We start from the raw sequence: 21,709 nt of genomic DNA on the forward strand, positions 1-21,709 counted from the left end.
ACGTTAAAAGGCAAGACCTCCTTAGTTCTTAGCTCGCACAAATTTCTCAACTTCTGAGAGTTGTCGTCCGTATGAGAGCGACAGCTGGTTAACGGAAAAACAGATTTTTAAACAGTATGTCAGCTCATAGAACTCCTAAATTCAATAGATAACGGTAATTTTTTCTGATTTGAACGTTAACCTCTTTTGTTCGCAACAAAAATATTTACTATATAATACAGTGTATCGCCTTTTACGAGTCATACCATTGTAATCATGGTAATATCATCGTCACACATATCATATATGTAATAAATGTGTTTGTCTGTAAATTTGTGCGGCTTACTTGCTTTTCTTCGTGCATTACTTCTGTTATTCTTTCTGTCGCTTCAACTTGTAAATGAAAATAATAAGTTCCATCAAGCATTTGTAGAGAATTAATCACAGCCGGAATAACGATAATTTTCTGTTTTAAGAAACTTCACTCATATCGTGAAGAATGAACTTTCGCATACCTGCTCCCATGAGTAAATTACGTACAATGACAATTATTTTTTCGAATGACCAGATATGGACTGACAAGTAGGTGGTCGTACCATGCACGTACTTGTAGTACCAAGTTATCGGCATGATAAATATCAAATACGATTTCAATTTTTTGCGAGCAATTGTTTCATAATGTGAATGTTCAACAAGTCAACAGCATGATTGAAATCTGTCATCAGATTGATTCATCAAATGGACATTTGATGTCCAGAAGAATGTGTTATTGAAATATGTCATTTTATTGCTTCAAGACCATAATTGAAGACTTGTTTCTGAATTCATGCTTCAGGCTATGGTCATCAATTCAGTATTTCTTCAGAAGGCATATTTTGTCAATGTTCCTCAGTGTTTATTTTGTTCCACATGCTAAAAAATACACGAAGGTTGTGTACATATTAATTATAATTCTAATTTTATTTTGAGTATCATCGAGACATCAATTTTCCAAAAAATATTAAACTGCCACTTGCTTGACGAAACGGCAACACTGCTGTCGTTTGTTAACCACGAAAATCGGGCAAATGACGACTAGTTATCTGTTCATTTTTTGTTTATTTGAAAGAAAAATTCAAGCCTTCATTATAGGACATTAAAAACAAACCGCAATTATTCTGAAAAACAATATGCGTAAAATGTACATTAATATTCACCGTGCTTAATGTTCGTATTTTAGTCCGCTGATCACAAATCTGAAGTCAAAAATTGTTGCCCAAAATTTAAAAAAATTTACTATTTCAAAAACTCACTTTCGGTAATCAAAATGACACCTTTAACAACTTTTCACTTCTATTTTTCCTTAGGAACCCTTCAGTTTCTTGAAAATTATATTTTTTCATCATAATTGTTAATGAAATTGAATGATAGTTTCACTGGGGACCTTTTGGTCGGTTCTGTTGGTGGTCTTGCCAAATATAACTAGAACTGAATGCTAAAGTGAAAGGGAAACCAACATTTTTTTATCGTTTAGAATGTGCCTTTCACTATTAATTTGTCGTTAGTTAACAAGAAAAAAGATTTTAAAAAGTATTTGTCTTTTTGCATTCTTGGGCAAAGCTTAGTAAAATTTTCGAAATTTGGCAGCATCTTTCTTTAATTTTTTCATCTTTGACTTCTTGTAATATTGCTAATAAATAATAAGAACAACTTGCGACGATATTATTCGAAATATTATTCTGAAAATAGGATTTCTTGGCGGAATATATTTTTTCTGTTCTGTGAAAACATTCAAAAAAGGTGAATAAAGGTCCGCAGCATACGATAGTAAAAAAATTATGGTATATATTCGTTTGGAGGGCACCCGGCGATTTTGGAAAAATTTTTGAGTGAACTTACGTATTTTGATGCGTAGATTACGAACCCGAAAGAAAAAAGCGGCGCTCTCACTTATTTACAAAGTTAAGGCCCTTCAAAGTTCAGAAAAGCGCAACTTTTCAGCCTTCTTTTTCACAAGATAAACTACTTAAAAACACAAGCATTCATTCACTAGGTCAACTGTACACCTTATTCCTCCTTAATTGACACTTTTCAATTCAACAATCAACATTTTTCTTATAAAAAACTTAATTCAAAAACGGATGCTTCTTCTGGTGACATTCTTCTATTTCTAGGTTAGTTACAGAAAAAAGCGGTTGGTATTTGCCGCCGCCTACTATTTAAATTTCGTAGATTTGGATTTTTAGTTTGACGTGAGTTGTTAGTTCACTTGTTAACTCAATCTTATGTTAATACACCACCAAAAACCATTTTACGATCTAAAGAATGAATTACTTTAGGAATATTGACAGCATCAGTCGTACCAACTATGCCATTAACCTCAAAAACGTAAAATACAGAGATATATAACCAAAAAGTAGTTCCCTACATATTTTAACATTTCTATTGAAAAAATGTTGATTGTTGAAGTGAAAAGTGTCAAGGAAGGAGAAATAAAGTTTTTAAATAGTTTATACTGTGAAAAAGAAGGCTGAAAAGTTGCCTTTTTCTGAACTTTGAAGGGCTGTAACTTTGTAAATAAGGGAGAGCGCCGTTTTTTTCTTTTGGATTCGTAATCTACCCATCAAAATACCTAAGTACACTCAATTATTTTTTCAAAATCGCCGGATGCCCTCTAAAATAATATTTACCAAAACTGTAATTTCACTAATTTTTATTAGGTACTAGAAATGATTGAGTTTTTTATAGTTTCGACTTTTGGAAAGCTGTATATCCGAAAATAGACCGGAGTGCCAAGTTTTCAATTCAAATTCATGATTAAGGGACAAAAATACGTAAGTCAGATAACAATATTGTTACTGTTACGACCAACCGTTATAACGAATATTTCCCGCATGAAATTGTTGTTTTGAATGATAAAATAAGTGCAATCAAACAATGATCAGAATTTATCACTATAATTGTTATGGACTGTTTTTAACCGGTGGAATATATTTTGTAGAGAGAAAGTTCTAGGGTATGTTGAAGCAACAGGGTATAAAATCAACCGAACCTCGTAGGCTGTAAAACATTTTGTTTCTGAAACATAGTCCTTTCAATCTGGAGAAAATAAAAATGTTGAAAATCAATTCAAACAGCCATCGACTTCAAATCTCGCGATTCCTCACTTTTTATCAAACATCACCCACCGTGCACGATTCACACCATCACTTTTCACACTACACACGAAACTTGGTCGACGAAACAACATGCAGCCAAAGACAATCCGGTAACACGCGCCGCGTATCTACGAATGACGCACGTTGCTCTCAAACCGACTCCCTGCTCCCAAACAAACGAATAACGTACGGACATAAAGGTAACTAGATAAGATACCGTTGGATGTCGGACTTGACAGCAGCGGCTCACAGTTTTTACAACAACGTTTTCATTCCGCACTCTCGACGATCAAACTACCATCTACAGAACTACGAGTTCTTCCGCGGAAGAAAAAGCGACACTACCTTCACTAATACCACCAGTTCGAATATATTCGATACATTCGCTGAACATATAGGCGTTCTCATGGTTCCATAAATTTTACTGTTCTTTTGGTTGATTTTCTGATTTTATCTAGTTTTTTTGTGGCACAATTCCTCTTCTGTATATCACTCGCTTTCTTCTCCATTCTCATATGTCCCCACCAAGTATTGCAAGTTCTTCAACATCTTAAGCGATCATCGCTATGAATATCGGAAGAAGAGACCAACAGGCGACCTTCTTACATGTGTCATCCACCGGTGAAACAATTCAGTCGAAAAACACGGGTTGTTGCGCTTTGACAGTTCCAAGGTCTTTGGCGTTTCCTGAGGCTGCTAGATTCAATCCAGAAGAAATACCCTTCTGATTAGAGGTTCAGAAGGGTCTGACCCCTCTGGACCTGTACATTAAGGAGGTTTCGTTAATGGCCATGTTACAATTGCGCACGGCTGGTGTAAACCTCGAAGTAGGAATGGGTCAATTGAGGCTAAGCCTATGACGAGAAGCGCTTACTGCGCAACCTCTGCTGCAGGCAATCAGTGATGCAATTGAGCCCAGGTGTGTGTTTAATACATCCTTCAAAATACAAATAAAACAGAACACAGAGTCAGATGCTATAAATGCAATACGCATATATACAGACGGCTCAAAAACCAAAGAAGGCTCAGGATGTATTCCAGATCACTAAGCCTGAGGGTTAAGTGGGGAATGGAAAACATACCACCGTGGTTTAAACAGAACTGGCTGGTATCTCAATCGCCACAAAAGAAGTAACCAGGAAATGAATTTCTGGCAAAAACATAACAATCTGCACTGACAGCAGACAAACCCTATTAGCCTTGAACAGACAACGTGTTACCTCAGGGCTAGTACTAGAGTGCCACCAAGACTTAGCCAAAGCCTCGGTAGATAATATCATTCTCCTGAGGTGGGTTAAAGGGTACGACAGGAGTAAAGGTAATAGCATTGCCGACTCTTTACCCAAGGAAGCGGCTGGACTAAGAATTTCAGGACCCAGTGGCACCTACGGCCTGATGACTTCGACAATTGCGGAACTAGCCAAATGTTACACCCATGCTCAATCCCTAAAGAGATGGGATGGAATCAAAGGATGCAATCTTGCCAGGATCATCCTGGGCGACCCTGGGAAGCTGGCGCCGAAAAAATATCTGGGGATGACCAGCAAAAATCAACTAAGGAAACACCTCCATAATATGGGGCTAGTGGACACACCTCTATGCAGGATGTGTGAACAGGAAGATGAGACTGTCAGGCATGTCCTGTTCGAGTGCACGGAGTTATCGTCAATAAGAGAATGTGTATTCGGCGAGTCTTGGCCTACAGCTGCTGATATAAAGAAGGTATCTCCCAGTGACCTGTCCACCTTCCTGGAAAAGATAGGATGGACGATGACTTAGGAGGACAACTCTTCGGGAGGATGTAAAATGGCCTATGTGCCTATGTGGCCTATGTGCTGTGGGCTTACACTCACCCTCCTTACTCTACCGATACAGATAGAAGTTCAGGAGTGACGGCCCACTTCATTCACGCCGGTATCCAGGCCGGAATGGTTTGGATTACCACGTGAAGAGCAATGTATGTGACAAAAATACAATAATGAAGTTATTCATGTACAATAAATGTGGGAGCATTGCCTCGAGCAGGACTGCTGCGCCCCTTTACGAAAGCTCATGTCAACTGTTCACATGAGGAACTTGGCCAATTGCCCCAGAGAGGAAAGCAACGATCATACAAAGGACAGAGAGATTAAAGACACAGGCAATTGTTCGACCGACTTGTCCCGCTTGATTTTTTTCAGAGCGATAATATATCAGAAGTTCGGGGAAAAAGGCATAAAAAACACTATTTTTGAAAACTCCTTCATTTGATGTTCTTGGAGAATAAACTACTCGAGGCGGTTTATTCACATGAATACCGCGATCAAATCCAATGTCAATCGTTACTTTCTAGGAACGTTTTAATGATGTTTCTTCAGTGTTTCCCAACGCCCATCTCTTGTAGTATCAGGCTACAGAAGATTGGGGAAGGCTCATATGGTGTGTATCTTTGCCATCTGTAGGTAATAACTCCAAAATTTCCCTTAAAGTTATACCTAATTGGTATTGGATACCTTTGTTGCGACATGAATTCTAACGAGAAAACATCCAAATCTTCGTGTGTCCTCACTGATAGTCTAGTTTCTTGTTAGTTTTCCTGTGATTTCGGAATCTTCCGAAAGTTTTAATCGATACGTAGTCAATCCGAACTGCTAAATAAAATACTAATGTACTCTACTACTGATGAAAAAATGGGTAGTTTCACGAAAAATAAAATAAATTTTGAAAAAGAATTTTACCACGCCGCCCATGCCATACAAAGAAACTGCCAACATTCGGTAACTATTTGGTGTTCATGTCATTCGAATTGACTTCGTATATCCAATGATCCCACAAGATACCCTGAAGCTGACAGGCAAAATTGCCCAGAGTCGATGAAGGATCAAACTCTCTCTCCCTTAAAGTTCATCAGAATATCAACCTATACCATTCGAAATCTACAAAAATTCTGTACTTCACTCACAACTTTCATCGTCATGGGTGAGAGTCTTCGTGACGCAAATTTCCGAACGAATGTGATGGAATTAGCAGATTAGTAAAAATGAAGTACCACTCGAATATATTCTATCAATTCAACTAATGGCTATCTGGAAAACCTTTCTAGATGTTCACCAAAAATTGAGAAAAATGTTCTCAAGAAGTTCTTACAATTCACTTCCCCGGACAATTCGTTCAAACAAATTGTCGATTCAAGAGTCTTTGACAAGGAATCCACAAGAGGTGTGATTCTGAGCATGATACTCATGAAAACCGTATATTTCAAAATGAATTATGTGTTAGAAAATAAGCGTCCATATCCATAACATATATTAGAAACCCGGAGTTCCGTGGTGGCCGTGGTAGGGGACGGACGTGCTGATAACGTCAAAAACTCAAATTGTTTTTATGTTTAAAAAAAACTAGTGTTTTTTATTATAAGAAGTTTGAAAAAAATGGGTGGCAGCATTGCTTTGTGCAAGACCGCTGCGCCCCCCGACGAAGCTCCTGTTAACCAACAGGAGGAGCATTGGTCATATGCGCCTGAAGATAGGAAGCAACGACCATCTAAAATAGAGAGAGAGAGAACATTTCAACCCCTATATCGTTCAAAAAATAACAATTAATGATTATGTGCAACAATATGCGTGTCGCTTCCTATAATTTACGAAAGATGGGACTTTGAACCTACTCGAAACAGACTAGTTGTAAAAGGATCAAGAAAAAATATGTAAACATGATAATAAACGACCTTCCAAAAAGATACCGAAAAACATCAAAACATTAGTGTATACTGCGAATATGAACAAACAACTGAACTGAATCGATCACAATTTATCAATTGTATACCACAATTTCATCGATAAATTTCCATCTCTTGACAAAAACTTTGTTATTTGGCAATACTATTAGAGCAACTAAGGACTTCTGAGTAAATTATATTAAAGGCTTGGTTGGAATCAGGAAGCAGGTGAATCTCACCTGGCCACGTTGCTCAAGAGGTTTAGTTTTGGGTCGACTTGCTTGGCTAGATGGCCAAAATTCAATATTAGAAACTTAAACCCGATTTTTGTCTCATTTGAAGTCTGGGCAAATCCTATCAGCTAACGTTCGTAGTGCTTATTATAAAACTATTCTTAAAGCAGAAGGAATTATACAGATCCACAGATTTACATGAGGGAAGGGATATAATTAGTTGACCTCTAGAAGCCACAAAACATACAGAGTTGTTGCAGAAAGTTGTTGAATTCGCTATGTAGGATGAAGTCAGATCACAGAACACTGTATTTCTGATTGCTTCAAGAAACATAGAATATTTTTTAAAGATAATTGGTGTCAAACAGAGGAACATTTCAATCGATATATTCTCACAAGATAGGTGAAAGATCTCAGAGAAAATTTGGCAAATGAAGAAACGTCCAAAGAAGTCAAAAAATTTGGAACCCAAAATCCTAAAGAAGGCCAAAAAGAGATAAACCACCACAAGGAATTGGGCGAAGAATCACTTATTGTTTTTCTCTCTGGCATTTTACGAAGTAATTATTGAAGATGCAAATGGGAAAGAGAAACTTCAAAGGCCGCAGTAACTGAAAAACCGACTCTCCTCAATATAAAGAGTCAACAGATCGTCCCTGGTCTGGATTCCAGGTCATACTGGCCTGGAAGGTAATGAAGCTGCAAAGGAGGGTGCTGCAAGCAGCTTCAACGAACCAGAACCTGTCATTGGCATTGCTTTAGGCTTTGCCAAACAAAAATTGAACACCTGGATGGCAAGAAGATTTATGGACTTCTGGCAGAATCTTCCAGCATTGGCTCACTCCAAGGCGTTTATTCACCCTTCGAAGCTTGATACCAAACAGTTGTTGGACTATTGTGGGAATGAACTACGATGTCTAACATGCCTTCTTAAAGGACACTGTCATTTGAATGATCATATGCAGAGACTCGGACTCTGGGAAGACAGTGTATGTGTAACCTAACCTAATTGAAAAGTGGAAAACTTCACGACCCAATGCGCTTCATGGCATAGTCCATACAAATGACCGAAGATAGATAGATAGATATATCGAACCTAAAGTTTGAAGAATATACTGAATAAATCTGGAAGTTTGAAAATTTGGAACAAACATTGCAGAACAAGATGACTGGGAAATCAGAGAGTTATGGTATCAAAACAAAAAGCTGGATGCAAAAGATCTTCACTAATGATGGTTAAACGTGGACCTAAACAGAAACACCAGAAAAGAAATAAGGGAAAGGCCTTATGCAGCTCAGACTAGCAAAAGAAGAAAACACTGGACAGAGATAATAAGAACGATCCTAGAAAAAAAGAGGAAGAGAAATACTCCAAGAGAAGCTCAACCATTTGACTTAGGCTGAAAGAAAATGTATCTCCATGTAAAATGAACATATTTGCCTGAATCACTAGACAATTTGAACTATGATAACACTGCACTGAATCCCAGAAACCGATACATAATATCTAATTCTGATAATCGGAGTAAATCATTCAAAATCGAAACACAACCAAAACTCATCCTGTATTATTGAGTTCACCGGCAGAAAATTTCCTGGATATTTCAGAAAATCATCTCCCAACAAGAAATGCATCAGAAAATTGAAAACTTAGAGCCGCTAAATCGTATGCAGTCTGATCGATTTTCTATATTTTATTTTCCATTTCCTGGACATAACAACTCTGGGAATCTGATTATATATGCGAGAGCTGAAAGCAACAAGATTGTGTCGGGAAATTACATCCAACTATTTTCTTTAATGGAATACGAAAATGTATGCTTCGTATGGCTCTACGCGTTTATGATATGATTGGAGAATATGTATACTTTATCACAAAAATACAGCTAGTTAACACAAAGAAAATTAGATACACAAATAAAATTAGGCAACAAATTGTTATCCAAGTCGAATTGTTATTTTCTGACTGTTTCTTGTATTAATATATACATCATCATTTGAAAATAATTACCCCTTTTGCAGTCGATTTATTTACTGAAGTATATCGTTTATAATTTTACTCAACGGTGCTAAGATTCAGGGTCAAAAAAGAAAAGAGAGGCCCCAGTTCAGTGCTTTGCACATAATTGTGGGGAAACTCAAAGACACCATCAATCTCAATATGTCGTTATCATAAATGTTTAAAAATCAGATAACAATGTTTACTAACTAACCTGCACGTCGTCTTGATTTCAATCAGGTTGGAGCCTGGCTCCCTTACCCTTTGAACTGATGTTTGCCAGAAGGACAAACGGGTCATGACTGATGGTGGGTGTTGATGGTATGGCGGCATGAATGTCCTCAGACATCAATACCGCCCTTCACGGTGTACCCCTGCCTGGCTGGGGTGAATTGGATGAAAAAGTTGTTCATCTTTCAACGGAAGATATAGGGGCCTCATTCGACAGAGTGTCGGGGCTTTCTTTATCGGGAGGGGTCATCTACAGTGTAATCCATAGCTTCCCTGACTAATTTTACTAACTAACCATGTCAAACGCTCTGTAAAAATTCATAAATATGGTAAAGTCTTTGATAACGTTTTTCCTCAATACTAAGAAAAGGAAAAAATCAACGGTATTCTCTTGGATTTTACATGAGCTTTTTATACAGTGCATTTCTTCTTTTATTTTTTGAAGGCGTCAGCTCAAAAAATTGAAATTTGGTATAATAAAATAAATGCATGAATACTTTATTTTGAAGTGAAATTGACAGATTAAACTTTCAAGATGGCGACTGGGCGCCATCTGCGAAAAAAAAATGGAAAAGGGGGTCTTGTGACACATCATTTTGAAGCTCCTGACGAATACTTCGCAACCCTAGAATATGAAGTCAATGTCTTCACCTACTACAAAATGGCGAAACATTTAATAATTTCCTGAAGACAAACACTTTAATATCGATATTTCTGGAAATATTCCTTTTTATCTGCCATATGGCAATTCCAACAACACGATAAGTTTTGTTAAGTTATTTTTGTTTATAAAATGTCAGTACGACAATGAACATCATTGTTCAGTTATAATATTCTCATTTCTTATATGTTTTCCGAATCGTCCTATCTATGGAAAATATTTGAAAGAAGTATCCAAATTCACAACTACCGTAGTGTACATAACAATAGTAAATCCTGAACAGTCTACTTATTCCGTCGCGAATGTTTGTGAGGTGTCTCCTTCTACTGTGTGGAGACTTTTTAAGAGGAATGGTACCTATTCCATACATAATTAAAATGGTACACCAATTAACTGAAGATGACACTGATCGAAGAACAGAATTCTGCGAAATCATGACGGAAACCATTGCAAGGCATCCTACCTATCTCCACAATATTTGTTTCAGTGACGAATGTACATTTTTCTTAAACGGCAATGTTCACAGACCAAATTGCCGTTATTGGAGTGACAGCAACCCTCACGTTTTCCGGAAACGCATACCCAATATATAGAAAAAATTAACGTTTGGGTAGGAATATTGGGAAACAGGACCTCTATTTATTGATCAAAATTCAACAGGGAAACTGTATTTGAATATGCTGCAAACTACCGTTGACCCTCTCATCACTGAAATTGTTGAAGCGAATCCTAATGAATTCGATATGGATATTGTATTCCAACAAGATGGATCACCACCGCATTACTCCAGACAAGTGAGAAACTATTTGGATACTACTCTTCCCGGTCGTTGGATTGACCGTCGAGGTCCTACAGAATGGCCAACCCGCTCGCCAGATTTGACACCTTTGGACTATTTTTATGGGGCTATTCAAAGCAAAAGGTGTTCGAAACTGAACCTGCTTCAGTATTGCATATACGGCAGAGAATAATAAATATTTGTAGAGATATTGACGTTGCTGTGTTCGAAAATGTTCTGGTGAAATATCGGATAGGCTGTTCATATGTCAATAAGTTCAAGGCAACTATTTCGAGCATCTTCTGAACTGATCTCAAGCTTCTCATATTATGTAGTTAGATGTCAATGTATTCAGGCAATTATTAAAAGTTCCGCCATTTTGTACTAGTTGAAGATATTGACATCATATTCTAGGGTTGTGAAGCATTTGTCAGTCGCCATATTGAACGTTTCATCTGTCAATTTCACTTCAAAATAAGATATTCATGCATTAATTTCTTTGTCCCAAATTTCAATTTTTCGAGTTGACCCGTTCAAAAAATAAAATGGCGGGGCAGTAATGAAATGCCCTGTATGATATTCAATCTCCCCAATGTTTTGCAAATCAATATAATACTGAGACTAACACTTCTACAACGCCAGATAATTCAAATTTGAATATTCGAGCTGTAGCAAAAATGGAGTAATTTTCAAAGCAGTTTAATGACTTACATTGACTCCTAGATTAAATCATCATGATCTCTGTCCCCTCTTCGACGATTCGTCTGAAATTTCAAATGCTTTTCGAGACAGCAAAAAATAAATTCATACGGTTCATCCAGTCAGCTCAACAGACGAAACGAATGGATTTGGTTATCTACGTCAGCCAGTGTCGAGTTTGAAAAGTGGCCTAAATAAGCGGGATTTACCCTTTTATTTCAAACAGGCCAATCTGCCTTGGTGCTCCATATGGAAATCAAACGATGAAAATAAAAAAAGGTTTCGACGCAACACTGTTATAACGTAATGGAGATTTATTAGAAATAAAGTGATGCAAAATGAAGGTGTTAGCAAGCAATAGTAAACCAGTAAAATAAGCCACATATGTCAAAGTATATCGAGTGGTCTAACGAAAAGTATGCACCTTACTTTTCTCCTTTTTTGTAGCTAAACGCAAAAATGCTCGGACAGGTCAATTTTGCTTTTGAGGGGGACACATTTTAGATGTATTTTTCTACCTGTGCCTTCAACCCCTAGCGAGGGTGAGTAACAACACTAAAATTTTAAATGGAAAGTGGGGTCGAGTGATATATCATTTGAAAGGGCACAAAATTATCTTTCCAATGATATTTAATTTGTTGTATTTACTTGAATAGTTATAAAAAAAGCAAGAACATTTACTCGATATTTTTGGGGTTAATGAAAATGCGGAAAAAACGGCATTTTTATCACTACTACATTCCTCAATTTCTCTCGTGCGTTTTTTGGTTCAGATAAGTGTACAAAAAGAATTTAGGCAAACGTTCATTGATTCAGTTCGGTTGCTTTTGAAATTATTTCAACTTTACTGTAAAAATGGTTTATTCCATTCCTGAACGAGTTGAAATTGTTAAACTTTATTATCAACATAATAGTTGTGCTAGACTTACTGCTCGCCTCTTTAATAACAGTCATGCCGGGAAAAATGTGAATGATTCGTACGTTGCCAAGTTAGTCCAAAAGTTTGTCGATACAGGATCTGTCCGTAATGTGAAACACCAGCCACGGAAACCGATCAGAAATAAAGCAGTGGAAGTCGCTGTTTTGGGACATGTTGAATTGGATCATACTCAAAGTACCCGTCAGCTTGCTGAAGCCTCAGGTGTCTCCCGTTCGTCCATAATACGGATATTAAAAGCCTATAAAGTTTATCCGTACAAAATTAAATTAGTACAGGAACTTAATGAAGATGATCCTGATAGAAGGCTGCTATTTTGTGAACAACTGAGCCAGCTACTAATTGATGATCCGCATCTATCATTCAACACGTGCTTTTCCGATGAGAGTACATTTTTTTGAATGGAGCTGTGAATAGGCATAATTGCCGTTACTGGGATGACAGTAACCCACACTTATTCCGAAAGGTCCATACCCAGTACCCTCAAAAAATCAATGTCTGGTGTGGCATATTAGGTAGTCATATCGTAGGGTCAATTTTTATTCCTGGGAATTTAACTGGCGAGGTCTACCTGAACATGCTTGAAGATACAATTGATTCTCTCATAACAGAAATAATTGAAAATGACCAAAATCATAATGATGATCGGCTTCATTTCCAGCAAGATGGAGCACCTCCTCACATGTTGCTCCGGTAAGAGATATTTTAGATGACTGGTTTCCTGGACGGTGGATTGGAAGGAGAGGCCCCATCGAATGGCCTGCCAGTTCGCCTGGCAGGCTTTTTCCTTTGGGGACACTTGAAAAATAAATGTTTTGCTACGCAGCTCGAGTACATAGAAGATCTTCGCCAACGAATTACTGCAGAGTGCAGAAGTATAACACGTGATATGCTACAGAATGTTAGAAATAGATTTGAACAAAATCTGTATTATTGTATGGAAGCAAATGGGTCACAGTTTCAGCACTTGCTGAAGTAGGATTCTACTAAGTCAATTACACATTTCAAAGTACTGGGTTGTAGTTGTTTTCCTTCATAATACCTACATGTTTGAGTGAAATACAAAAAATTAGGTATTGTTGGAAAGAGAATTTTATGCCCTTTCAAATGATATATCACTCGACCCCCCACTTTCCATTCAAAATTTTAGGGTTGTTACTCACCCTCGCTAGGGGGTTGAAGGCACAGGTAGAAAAATACATCTAAAATGTGTCCCCCTCAAAAGCAAAATTGACCTGTCCGAGCATTTTTGCGAAAAAAGGAGAAAAGCAAGGTACATACTTTTCGTTGGACCACTCTGTATGCTTTATGTTGTACCTTATTTAATTACGTAAAAGCTAATACATTGAATATACCACTGATTAAAGAACACATAGAAACGTACCCAATGAAAACGTTAATTGTCCTAGGTGGATTTTCTTATACATATATTTCGATTTTTTTTTATTACTTCGAGTATTCAAATCGTCTCAGAGCAATTATCAGTGAGTTTCACTAATCTTCGTCAAATGTTTGAAATTTTTCCATAACTGTTGAGTTATTTGAACGGAAATTGACATAATTCAATTATCACAATTATCGCACTCTTGCAAACAAGTCAGAATATCGATATGTAGAATACAATGCAAGCATTTTGTATTCATTAGCAGGATTCGCAGGAAAAATTGAAAGATTCGAAGTTGAAAATTTTTGCACAAATTCTTTATAATTCGAAATATCTGGATGGAAACTATGATGTAATTTTTAAAATGAAGGTTTTTTTTAAATAATGCATGATTAACTGAATGCCTACATTAGTGAAAAAGAAATGCAAAATTCTGCAAAACAAAACAAGCTTTTTTGTCATGTAAATTTTCTGATGTAATGAATTCGTCGTTTTGCATTAATTAAAAACTTAATTTATATTTCTAGACCATGTCTATAAAGGCTATTTTGTTTCTGAAACCATCCTTCTCAAAAAGATAAATACTTAAAAACCTGTTCAATTATGCAATTTCTAAAACAAAAAACACTGAACACGTCAATAACACTTTCTCTTCGGCAGCTTATCGAAAAGGCGAGAGATATCTGAAAAACTCAAATTGTCAATTTATAATCAACTTCTGGCGACGTTTCTTTTTCACGAAGAGCTTCTCTAACTCATTAAAAAACTTCGGAAAACCTCTCGACTTTTCCTAATTAACACCCAGCGATGCCAACCAAAACAACAAATTCAAAACTTGTCGGTTGAAATTAATTTCAGACGATGTCTTTAGAAACATCAGGATATTTTCTCCATTCGAATTTTTCCCAACAAAAAACCAATGGGATGTTGTTTAATTTTATTTTGCAAATTTTTTCGATACCTGATGTTTCCCTATCACGAGAAGAAACATTTGAGACTTTTTGGCCGGATAAGTACATGTTGCTATTACTCACCTTTGAAGGGAAAAAATGGCATACTCGATTTCTTGTTTCGCTTTGTTTCTGAAAAAAAAAACAGAAAGAAATTAATATATAGTGGTCAATAATCAGTTCATGCCAGTTTTTTAAGAGGTATAGGATTTGATTTTCAAAACAACACAAAAAATTTAAAAAAATTGATGGAATCTTTATTGGAATCGATGAAACGATCAATATAATTCAATGTTTGAAGATGATTTCATGCAAATGTTGTCCGCGGCTCCGCTTTAGATGGCCCATGCGCAAGGTCCAATTTTGGCACACTCTCTCTAACATATCGACCGGTATTTCATGTATAAATGCTTCAATATTGGCTTCCAGAGTGTCAGTCGTTGCTGGTTTATCCTTGTAGACATAAGTCGTAACATGAGCCCACAAGAAATAATCCAAAGGCGTTAAATCATACGATCTAGGCGGCCAATTGACGGGCCCCAAACGTGAAATAAACTGTTCACCAAAGGCGGCTCTTAATTGGGTCATTGTTTTGCGTGTCGTGTGGCATTTGGCACCGTCTTGTTGAAACCACATGTCAGGCATGTCCAATTTTTTCATTTTGGGCAACAAAATGTCGCCAATCATCACACGGTAGCGCTCGCCATGCACAGTAACGTTCCGGCCATTGTCGTCTTTGAAGAAGTACGGCCCGATAATGCCACCGACCAATAATCCACACCAAACAGTGACTTTTTCAGGATGCATTGGTAGCTCTTGCAACGCTTGTGACTGGTCTTCACTCCAGATACGGAAATTTTGCTTGTTAACGTATCCATTCAACCAGAAATGAGCGTCGTCGCTGAACACAATTTTTCGATAAAAATGTGGATCTTCCTCCAACTTTGACAACGCCCATTCACCAAATGTTAGACGCTGAGAGATAAAATCCAGTTGGAAAACGTTCTCAGGAAGTTCTTTCCACATAAACGCAGATCGCCAGATGAATAAGTTCTTGAAAAGTGAAGTTCGAGGTGCACTGAGTTGAACCTCAAAACGATGAGCAGCCACAGTCCGTCGCGTGTTTCTGATATGTACCGCTCTTGGTGGAATCAAATGTACCAAGTCACTTGAACACTTCCCGTGAAAGTATCTTTAGAAGAGAAACCAATCTCCAATCTTTCTTCGATGTTCCAGACTATCAAGGTTGCAAGTAATGTTCACGTCTCCAATCAGGCGGATGGCTCTTTCCTGGACGGAATCCAGCAACTTCAGGGTATGTTTGGGGGAATCACACGTTAGAAGGTAAGACCTCGTTAGTCCTTAGCTCGCAGAAGTTTCTCAACTTCTGAGAGTTGTCATTCGTATGGGGGCGACAGGTGATTAACGGAAAAACAGATTTTAAACAGACAGATAAATAGAAATATGATGGAATCGGCCGATACTTGATGAAAATCCATAACTAACGTATTCTAAAAACACTTTATTGTGTGATTTTCACTAGATAGTTTTACAAAAACGCAACACGTGTTTCGCCATACAATAGCTTCCTCGGGCGTGTCTTAATGACATGCCCGATCAAGACACGCCCGAGGTAGCCATTGTATGGCGAAACACGTGTTGCGTTTTTGTAAAACTATCTAGTGAAAATCACACAATAAAGTGTTTTTAGAATACGTTAGATAAACAGAACTACAGAGACAGACAAACAGAAAATTCTGAGGTGCGAACAGTTTTCTGATTCGGAACAGTGTACCAACATTCTGAGAAGCAGCCTTTGCAATTCCAAAGGGTTACAGACCCCTCTAGTATGTGTAATTTTCGACCTATAACAATTCCGACCATTATCGGGAAGGTATTTGAAAGGTGTGTTTACAATAGAATGTGCTCATTTTTATCCAAATTCCGAATGCTGTCAAAATATCAGCATGGTTTCTGTCGAGGTAAGTCGACCGAAAGTGCTTCTTACAATTTTTTTAAATATATATGACTCGCTCGATGAAATGAAATATGTGGAAGCACTTTTCTTCGACTTATCGAAGGCATTCGACATTATTGGCCTGGAGATAATCGAAAGTAAATTATATTTCATTTGTTTTCGTGAAAATTTCTCGTCATGGCTGAGGTCATACATGCGTTTCTGGAAAATATCAGTTGAAATCGGAGAGCATAAATCTGATTATCATGAGACGGGCCTGGGCGTTCCTCAGGGATCGTCTTGGAGCCTCTTATTTTTTTGTTATTCATAAACGATCTACCTGACTATATCAGTTCAGATTAAGTAGTTGTCTATACAGATTATACTTCATTGGCCATTGATCAAAATACTCCTGAAGACTTACAAAAAAAAAACTAAATGATTTAGCAGAAGAACTCATAAATTGGCGTGAAAGAAATTTTTTGAACTTATATAGATAGTGGAATGAGTTGGGAAAATAATATTGATGCCATAAACAAAAAAGTGGACACAGGTTATTATGCTATATTACATTTAAAAAATATGTTCAATGCCGATCAACTCATCAACCCATACTTGTCTCCCAAAAAAGAATTATTCGATGAATCGTGTCCACCATATTTTCAATAATATAAAATTTCAACAGTTCCATGTATTTATGTTTTCAAATGTATTGTTATTCACGCAACATGTTGAGATGTATCAAACAGTTTCTGATTACCATGGTTACCCAACTAAAAATGGAGACCTCATCAGAATTTCTGCACACATGAAAAACGCCCCTCATATACAGGTAAAAAGTTTTTCAATCATCTTCCCGCAAACCTGGAGAGCAACGATTCTTCAAATCAAGATTGAAAGTATATTTCCAAAACAAATGTTACTATAGTATCAAAGAATTTCTTGATGCAAAATGAAAATGTGTTTGCTCATATGCATGAATATAAATGAAATAAATGTTTTCATGTGTATGTGTACAAATTTATTAAATAGTGATATTTTTATATTGTTGATTGTTAATTTGTCTACCATCACACGGTTTGTTATTTGTGACGTATCCTATATCATGCTCAACTTTGTTTCGATATTTGAATAGAACCAAGTAAAATATGTTCAATCTCTAGTGAATACCTTCGATATAAAATTTCAATTATAAAAGTATCCCAAAGTTGAACGAAAAAGTGATTCCCGTTGGAAAAGCCGCTCACTTCAATTCCCGACGGACCACTACCTAATAACCTCCTAATATTAGAAAAAGGAAGGACCCAAAACCAATCTCAGTACACAACATACGTCCGCAGCAACAGATGTGTTTTCTCACAACCACAACACTAACAATGAGAACGAAAATCACTATCAACAGGTGTTCTATTTATCTTCCAAAACAGCCGTCACCAGTTCTTTTCACATCATTCTCGATTATCGATTCAAACCGTTTGCGCCGCGTTTTCCACGATTTTCTTCCATGCGGAGCCAGGTTTTATCATCTGAATGGGTGTAGTGGACCATAGTAGCTGCTGGAAAGTTAAATTAACTTGCAGGAGATTTTTCATGACTTTATTTTCAACCTTTCAAAATATACTCTAGCTTTCGAAAATATAATGCCTTCCATTAGGCGCTTCCTTCCTATTTGAAAGACCTATTGATGTCTTCATGAGGTTACTTATACACAAAATGTCTCTTGGGTTTTTTGCCCAAAATAAACCAATTCGCAGCAAAAAATTATTTTAGGAACAACTACAGAGATACATCGTCATGAAAGCGAAAATACGAAAGTAATCTATCTAGTAGGTCGCTATTAGCGATAGTGACAATTAAATTGGTATGACGCTGTCAGTTTGTGAATTTTCGAAATTGAATTAATACTAATTGTGTGTTGTTGTTCTGTTCTTAATTTGTTACTTTAATAATTCACTTGTTATTAAAATGGCATACACAAATGAAGAAATGGCTGATATGCATTACGTTTACGGTCTGTCGTAGGGGAATGGGTTAGAAGCCTCTAGAAGATATGCTGAAATGTATCCTCAACGGCAGCATCCTTCACATAGAATATTTGCTCAACTTTACCAACGATTACGAGAATATGGTTCATTCGACAAAAGAACGCAGGATTGTGGTCGCCATCGAGAAGTACGAACACCACAGCTTGAGGACGGTATTATACGGTATTTAGAATTTTAAAGGAACAACTCTTATATCTTTACCATCTGCAACGAGTACAGGCACTGTTACCGCGAGACTTTCCGAACCGTCTTGAATTTCGCAATTGGATGCTGGAAATGATTAGAAGAAATTGTGACTTTCTGAAGACGATAGAATTCACAGACGAATGTAGTTTTTCTCGGGACAAGATTATTAATTTTCATAATTACCACATATGAACTGATGAAAACCCTCACGCTATTGTCGAAACTAACCATCAAGAACAGTTTTCTCTTAACGTGTGGCTCGGAGTTATTGGGGATGATTTAATTGGGCCTCATTTTCCACCTCGTCGATCAAATGGTGAGGCATACGTTCAATTTTTGAGAAGTGCATCCAGTACTGCTGGAGGAAGTTCCTTTGGACGTCAGAAGGGATATGTTTTTCATGCATGATGGGGCTCCCACCTATTTTAGGCAAGTAGCACGTCAGCATTTAACTGAAACATATGCAAATCAGTGGATAGGTCGAGGAGGACCACAGACCTGACCCGCTTGATCCCCGGATCTCAATCCTCTCGATTTCTCTATTTGGGGACATTTACAGCATTTGGTTCATCGTACTCCTGTTCGCGATGTAGAGGACTTAATAAATCGTATCATCGATGCGTACAGGGTAATCAGAGAGACTTCAGGAATATTTGAGCGAATACGTGGCTCAATGCGCCGACAACTAGACGCATACGTGATGTCTGAAGGTAGACATATTGAACATTTACTATGATTTCTACATGTTATTTGTTTTGTTAATAATAAATTAGTTTTGTTTATTACCCTTTAATCGTTTAAAGCAGGTACTAACTACAAAATAACAATAAATCCAGTTCGCATTCATGACGATGTATCTCTGTAGTTGTTCGTAAAATAATTTTTTGCCGCGAACTGGTTTATTTTGGGCAAAAAACCCAACAGACATTTTTTGTTTAGGATGAAACAGGCTATCGGAAATAAATTTTTTAATTCTAAACAAATAATAAGACAAAAAGTTACATTGGAAATAAATTTTAGGGGTTGCGTTTTCCACCCCGTATGACCATGGGGTAAACCAAATAAATCACTGGCTAAGTGTCTTTTTGGTAGTTCAAAACGTCAAGTTGATTTCAATGTTGTAACTTTTTCAGTGCTTGTGAAAAAAATTGTTATACATATTTTATGCACCCCCTTTAAGGGGCTGTATCTTAACAAGAGATGCTCCGTTGAGAAATCACCTCCTTAAATGTTTTACACTTATTCAGTTACACCCTGTATTTTTTCGTAACATCTAGTCTCTTCGGGATGTCTTCAAAATTATTATCCAGGGTTACCAATTTTGCCGCATGGACAACCAACTCATTGGCTGGAATCACATAATGGCTTGGTATCCATAAAAATGTACGATTTATCTTGAATTGTCAGCCATTCTACATATGCCAAAATCATTTGTACATTTGGATAGACACTACAATAATGTTTTATTGATTTCAACCACCTCATTGAATCAGTACGAATGAGACATTTTCATTGTTAGCTTGATAGATAACAAATAACTCTGCAGAAAAATATTGGCTTCATATGGATATGTCCAGGAATGGTATGTCTCTAGATTTCCAAATGCTTAGAATCAGATTCTTTGTTGAATATACATGCAAGGGGTTTCAAAAACTTGAATTACTAAAGTGCGGCAGATTATTATACAGGGGGATACCTTGTACCAAGTTAAGTACCTCCACCAAATATGAGCCTCAGATATAAGACCGCCCGTGAAGGATGAAGGATCAGATTACTAAAAAAAATTGATCATCAGAAATTCTCGAGCGCGTCAGATTAAGGTAGGGTGAGTTAATTACATACTAAAAAGTGTATATTCCAGTAATCTGATGATTTGAGAGTGACGTAAAGAATGGGGATGGCAGCAAAGTTGTAAAAAATAATGTCATTTCAACATTCTCGAGCGTAGCTAATTTTTTTATTATTTTGAAGGAAATAATTCTAGGATAACGAAAAATATATAATCTGACGGTTTCCGCAAGCTGAAATAACAAAAATTCGTCGATAAAGTTAAATGCATACAGCTATCTGATACCTATATTTCCCTCTCCATGTTTCTGTTACTCTTTGACTTTTTCTCTATCTATTACTCTTTCTCCGTCCTCACTCTGAATTGTGTTGCCATGACGCCATCACAGCTGATCACAGAGATTCGTTAGTGATGAAGATGAAGATGATGATCAATTATTCAATTGATTATAAAAAATTAATTTTTTTGAGCATTTAAAAAGAATTATTTTCTTATGAATACAAGTAGTATTCTACTTAAAAAATATACACTTATTTATTTGCATGCTATTTCTCGAGCTTTTCAATTAATTAAGTTCAGTGACTTAAAAAAAAATTACAAAAAATTTTTGTGTCAGATTAGGCGAATCCCTCTAGATAATCATCAGATTATAAGACAGCACGTCTAGAACATAAAGATGAACGATATATATCCTAGTCTGACGCGCTTGAGTATTTCAAAATGGCGAATTTTTTTATGCACATTATAATCATGGCCGTGAGTTTGCGTCAGATTGAAATCGTCAGATTATTGAATCATAGCGTTTTTTTGTTGCACTTAACACCCCCTTAGAAAATCTGACGCGATTTATATTCTAACCCTTACGTACAACCACCCGCATCATGCAAACGATCAGATTAACATACGAACATTATTAAAAATACGTAAGACATTGATGCTATCAATATCTGATGCGCTCGTGTATGTCCATGCAACAGTATTTTTTTACATATTTAAAAATCTATTGCCGCTTCCCCCACCGATGAAAAGGTATATATTATATAACAT

The 21,709-nt window shown here is 36.8% G+C and overlaps 1 protein-coding gene across 4 annotated transcripts in view; it reads right to left on the reverse strand.

The window, feature by feature from the left end:
• Pde8 (Phosphodiesterase 8) overlaps positions 1–21,709 on the reverse strand; it is a 219,236-nt gene that overhangs the window by 164,898 nt on the left and 32,629 nt on the right. For 2 of the 4 annotated variants that reach the window (XM_074176480.1, XM_023167837.2), the window contains exon 3: positions 14,770–14,817. In XM_074176480.1, the coding sequence (XP_074032581.1) occupies positions 14,770–14,817 (48 nt within the window). Of the gene's footprint in view, positions 1–3,125; positions 3,289–14,769; positions 14,818–21,709 lie in introns of those variants that run through there. The other 2 variants (XM_074176482.1, XM_023167852.2) reach the window with 2 other exon arrangements.

The sequence above is a fragment of the Leptinotarsa decemlineata genome, unplaced genomic scaffold, assembly GCF_025532065.1.
Source record: "Leptinotarsa decemlineata unplaced genomic scaffold, Ldec_3_MD MMD2_tig00001719_RagTag_RagTag, whole genome shotgun sequence".
Lineage (NCBI taxonomy): Eukaryota > Metazoa > Arthropoda > Insecta > Coleoptera > Chrysomelidae > Leptinotarsa > Leptinotarsa decemlineata.